The sequence below is a fragment of the Vigna umbellata genome, chromosome 11, assembly GCF_029865625.1.
Source record: "Vigna umbellata cultivar VRB3 chromosome 11, Vumbellata_1.0, whole genome shotgun sequence".
Taxonomy (NCBI): Eukaryota; Viridiplantae; Streptophyta; class Magnoliopsida; order Fabales; family Fabaceae; genus Vigna; species Vigna umbellata.
The window spans coordinates 24,596,819-24,602,611 of NC_142175.1; the positions used below are offsets into that span (position 1 = coordinate 24,596,819).

The following is a 5,793-nucleotide window of genomic DNA, read 5'->3' on the forward strand; positions in this document are numbered from 1 at the left end:
ATCTTCAAAGCAGAACAATTTTTCATTTACTACCGCACAACCGATGATCAACGTCTGATCATAGCTTCCATTCATTTGGAGAAAGAGGTAATCCCTTGGTTTCAGATGCAAAATCGTGCCAATGCCTTTCCAACTTGGGTTGCTTTTACTCGTGCTTTGGAAACTGAATTTGGTCCTACCCCATATGAATGCCCTAGGGCCACCTTGTTTAAACTCACCCAAACATCATCTGTTCATGACTATTATACGCAATTCACATCTCTGGCCAACCGTGTCCAAGGCATCATGACGGAGGCTCTCCTAGATTGCTTTGTAGGCGGCTTAAAACCAGATCTCAAACGTGATGTTATTGCCCAAAACCCCACTTCTCTGCTGCGTTGTGTGTCCTTAGCCAAATTACATGAGGAGAAGTACATTCCCAGAACCAGGTTACCAAACACTTCCTATTATCCCAAAACACAAGCCACAAACACCATCCCCACAACCTCACAATCCATACGATCAACCACCTTACCTCCCTTATTATCCTTACCGCAATCATCTACATCCAGTTCCTACCCCAAACCCAATTTCATAAAAAAACTTACTGCTGCAGAAATGCAATTACGCAGGGAGAAGGGCCTCTGTTTTACATGTGATGAGAAATTCACCATGAATCATAGGTGTCCCAATAAGCAGTATTTTGTTTTACAAGTGGATGAAGATGTTTCTATTGATGTCCAACATGACCCTCCGGAGGACATTGTGGAGGCTGAACCTCCATCAATCGTGGAACAACACCTTTCATACAATGCATTAAAAGGGTCTTCAGGACTTGGCACGATGAAATTTAAAGGGTCTATCATTGGCATGATGGTACAGGTTTTATTATATAGTGGAAGCTCAAATAATTTCCTGCAACCCAGAATTGCTCACTGTTTGAAACTTCCAGTCGAGCCTATTCCCAATTTTCAAGTGTTAGTGGGCAACGGTAATGCCTTGGTAGCTGAAGGATTCATCAAGGACTTACAAGTTAAGATTCAAGGTCACTTGCTACAATTGCCAGTATACTTACTTCCCATTTCAAGAGCTTATTTGGTGTTAGGAGTCGCTTGGTTGGCAACTTTAGGACCTCATGTCTCTGATTATAGCAGCTTATCTATCAAATTTTATGTTGGAAATAAATTTGTGACTCTGCATGGAGATCATTCATCCCTGCCACAGCTAGCTCAATTTAACCACTTCAAGAGAATGTGCCATACCAAAGGAATTGCTGAGTTATTCTCCTTGCAGGTTCAAACATCTCCCACCATACAAGATCAATGGCTGGATCTTCCAAAGAATATGGAGTCGAATATTGTATTGTTGCTCCATCAATACAAAACAGTTTTTGACCTTCCAACAGGACTCACTATTGATTCTGAGACTCCCCCTGTTATTCAACCTGCTGTTGTGCTTTAAGATCGTCAAATTATGCAAGGGAATAAGATAGTAAAACAGTTCTTGATCCAATGGGAAGGGTTAGAAGAATCAGCTCCTACATGGGAAGATGAAAGTGCCTTACGTAAAGCCTACCCAACATTCAACCTTGAGGACAAGGTTAATTTTAAAGGAGGAGGAATTGTAACGAGAGAAGACCATGAAAACATGAGGGTGGAAGAAAAACGTGGAAGCAGGCGCGTGAGGAAAAAGAATATTAGACTCAATGATTATGATTGGACGGGGATTCATTAAATAGAAGTTTGTTAGAGGAGGGAGGGTGTGCTGTCATTTATGTATTCTCTGACTTCTTCTTTTTGTCCTGTGCATTTCTCCACTGCTGCCATTTCCTTTTCTGTTATATGAACTTTTATACTCAGAATACTTGGAGGACGTTTTTTTTAGAGAGGATTACGAAAACCATTATACCGTCATTTCATTTTCCTTCCCAAATTTTATTACTGTTATATTGCTGTCTTACAACCTATTATGCCATAGTCATTCACTTCTCTTATATGCGATGACGAAGCATTGATGTCTTTGTATACTTACACCACAAAAAAAGTTTTATTCTCAAAGAAATTCACATGAAGAATAAATTTCTTGTTTTTGTCACTCATCTCATTCTTTTTTATCTCTATCACAAATCTTTTTTATAAAAGTTGTTCAAGACTTGATAGGTTTGTCTTCGGTGCACATACCAAACAAGTAATCGTTAAAGATATTTGTATTAGAAACAACAAATTTATCATACATTATTATTTTTTATCAATATCAATATACAAAATTTATATTAGCAAAATGTATTTCCTTTTTAAATATTCAATTTGTAGCATCATCTTCCACGTATTTTATGTAACTTAGTGAGTCATATGTTTTCGTATAAAGATTTAACTAAAAATTGTATTCCAATATGAAATTGCAATTTGGATTCCCAATTTACATTTTAGGGGATTCTAATTATCTTTTTTATGTTAAAAAAACGTTTATTTTAAAATTATATATATATATATATATATATATATATATATAATAATAATAATAATAATTAAACAATCTTTCTTAGAATTGTTTATATAGAAATAAATAACCTCTAAACAAATTTAACCTTTGTTGGAGAAGCTGAGAGCGTTAGCATTGATCTCCTTCCTTCAAAGCGTACCCTATATCCCTAATTTCCTTAATTCTCCTTTCTTCTCTCTTCCTTCCAAAATCATTATTCTCTCTCTCTCTCTCTCTCTCTAGGTTGAACGTTGCGGGGATTTGACGGTGACGGTGCACTTCTCAACCTCTTATTCTCAGTGTGTAAAGGTACCGATTTTATTTCTGATTCTATGTTAGGATCTCAATTTATCATTCTTTTTTGGAGTTACTGTTGGTTGTAACATGAAATGTGAATAAGGTTTGCTCTCGTCTTCGCATTTCAAAACAATAATAATTGTAGTAGGGTGGTAGAAAGTAACCTCTTCTATGAAACGTTTTCAGCTCAAAGTGGCTATTTATTCCTTTATTTTGGTTTAATATTCTTTACAGAAAAAAAAGCCCCAAATTGTTGTTCTAAAAGATAAACCAAACGAGTTGTAGTTTATATGTGATGATAATCTTGGTTACTTGGTTGTGTTTTGAACGTGTGAACGTGGCAGGTATATTATTAATGCACGTACTTAGTTATTGGGTATTATTATTTCTTGTTAATTGATAGAAAACTCCACTGCCAGTGGTTCTCTTGAGATTTATGTAGATTGATAGGAGTGGTATTGTGGGTATGCATAACTTAGCTCTGTTTGAATTAGCTTGCGCCCGTTTGCATAGGAGTCGCTGTGTATTGGCCTGTTTGAATGAACTTCTCTATAAGTTCTTCTACCAGAAAAAACAAGAAGAAAAAAATGAACTTGACTTCTCCAAAAGTGAAAATTAGCTTATACACATGCAAAATTAAAAAAAAAAAATGAAAAATCTTTATGAGAGTTTCTTCAAATTAGCTCTTGCGTAAGCTAATTTCAACTGTTGTAGAATTTAATCTTTTCTTATTTTTCTCTTTTAGAAAGGACTTCCGGAGAAACTCGTTTTGATAACTTCTCTAAAAGCTTATTTAAACTTGGGTACAAGTTATTGTAAAGAGAAGTTTATTTCATTTCTTCATATTTTCTTATTCTGTTAGTACTTGTTGTGAAGTTCATGTAAACAGGACCATATTGTTGTGTCACTCTTTACACGTTTTTATTGTCATAGGGTTTTTTTCTTTTCTTTTCTTTTTATGAATCATGTCCATATTCATTGGGTGATGATAATAAGCTTACATATTATTTACAATGGAGATTTGTTTCCATGATGGGTTTTCTTTCTCTGATGTTGACTTGTCTTACATTGATATATTGCAGGTTGTGTCTTTAAAGAGAAATCGGTAGCATCAGAATATAACAATTTTGTTTTCTAATGGCACTGGTTGTAATGTGTGGGCAGCCATGCAGTGGGAAGTCCAAAGCTGCATTGTGTTTGGTTGAAGCTCTCAAAGAATCAGAATCAAAACATCAAGTGAGAATCATAGATGAAGCTTGCTTTCATCTTGATCGAAACCAGAGCTATGCAAACATGCCTTCAGAGAAGAATTTAAGAGGGGTGCTCAGGTCAGAAGTAGATAGGTCTGTGTCCAAAGATAGCATCATCGTAGTAGATTCTTTGAATAACATCAAGGGTTACAGATACGAGCTGTGGTGCTTGGCTCGAGCTTCTGGAATCAGATACTGCGTGGTGTACTGTGACGTTGAAGAAAACTTTTGTAGGAAACGGAATGAAGAGCGCAGGGAGAAAGGAGAAGCCAGTTATGATGATTCAATTTTTGAAGATTTGGTGAGAAGGTTTGAGAAACCAGAAAGAAGAAACAGGTGGGATTCTCCATTGTTTGAATTATGGCCACACAGAGAAGGGATAGAGAAATCTTCCTCTGCCATTATAGATGCTGTCTCCTACTTAACCAAAAAGGTGGACTCCAAAACCAGGGATGTTAAGATTCTGCAACCAACTATTGCCACTCAAACCTCACGTTTTTCTGATGCAAATTCTCTGTATGAATTGGACAAAGCAACACAAGAAGTCACGAATGCTATAGTAGAAGCACAATCTCAAGCGCTTGGAGGACCACTTAACGGTGTTTCCGTGGGAAAAGACTTGCCTGTAATCAACATTTCAAGGTCTGTTGGGCTGCCGGATCTACGTAGAATGCGACGCACCTTCATAAAACTGACAGGGCAAACAAGTTTAAGCGGGCCACCGCCCCCTTCTGATGCAGAGAGCGCAAAAAGAATGTTTATTGACTACTTGAACAGAGAACTAGGAACATCCTGAAGAGCAGTATATGAATTGCAATTCAGCTTGTGTGCTAAAGGTTGCCATGTTTGTATTTTTAGATCACAAACAGCTTTTATGATTAGTTTACATCATTATTATTGAATAGACTGGTTTTATACCATCGTTTTAATTCCTCTAGTCTTAATAGTAGAATAATGAAGTAAAGATGGTAGCTCAGGTCTGGTTTAATAAAATAATTTTTGTACTTTACAAAAACATAAAAACCGAATGCTTAACAAACCAAATTCACTCTTTCTTCCTTGCTAAACAAGAAATATCCTCCCCCGAACTTTGGTATTTGTTTCGGTTATTGGGGCTAAGTTACCAAATTCCTTTACATTTGTCTTCTTGTCATCTGGTCTCGCTCCAAGCTATGTTGTTACACTCTTCCGTTCGGGATGGAATCTGTCAAAGATTCTCCGATGTCAAAGTCAGTACAACCTATCTACTACCTACCTCTGATCTGTATTTATAGTTTTCGTCATGGGCTTAAGATTGGTAAAAAGTTATTCACGACCCATTTCTAGCCCAATGGCTCTAATAACTATTTACCTTAATCCTAGTCTTAATGACCCAGTTCACCTATCGGTCGATCTTGTGCAACCGTCCAGTTAGGTGGGTGTCGGTGCTACTCTCTGGACTGTCCGGTCCGTACGGTACATAAACCCCCAATCCCTAGTTCACGTAGTGAACGTTGGGTTTAATTACGGGTGTGTGGGCTCTGGTTGTTGACCGGTCGTCCTCGTCGTTGGTTGGGCCGGAGGCCATCCAACTTGGCTACTGGGCCGATTCTGTTGGGTTTCTGCTCACCAACTTTTGAAAATGAATTTGAGCGAGAATACACGTGTCGCGAGCATAGAGGCGGAAGTTGAAGTGGCCCCGTATCTGGACTGTTAATCGTGATGATTTTTTACGGCGAGGAATCATCGACAGTTACGAAATTTTTTCCTATAAATAGGAGGGTGAGGACGCTGTCATTTTCACTTC

The 5,793-nt window shown here is 37.5% G+C and overlaps 2 protein-coding genes across 2 annotated transcripts; both read left to right on the forward strand.

The window, feature by feature from the left end:
- The first annotated feature begins 334 nt into the window (after positions 1 to 334).
- Positions 335 to 1,652, forward strand: LOC148191278 (uncharacterized). The gene has a single exon (XM_088101651.1). It carries the CDS (start codon positions 598 to 600, stop codon positions 1,438 to 1,440), a length of 843 nt encoding a protein of 280 aa, XP_087957777.1. The 5' UTR covers positions 335 to 597; the 3' UTR covers positions 1,441 to 1,652.
- A 902-nt stretch (positions 1,653 to 2,554) lies between these two features.
- On the forward strand, positions 2,555 to 4,936 carry LOC124826330 (KTI12-like, chromatin associated protein). The gene is made up of 3 exons (XM_047299132.2): positions 2,555 to 2,616; positions 2,704 to 2,769; positions 3,840 to 4,936. The coding sequence occupies exon 3, from the start codon at positions 3,895 to 3,897 to the stop codon at positions 4,801 to 4,803; it is 909 nt and encodes a 302-aa protein (XP_047155088.1). The 5' UTR covers positions 2,555 to 2,616; positions 2,704 to 2,769; positions 3,840 to 3,894; the 3' UTR covers positions 4,804 to 4,936.
- Positions 4,937 to 5,793: the final 857 nt, after the last annotated feature.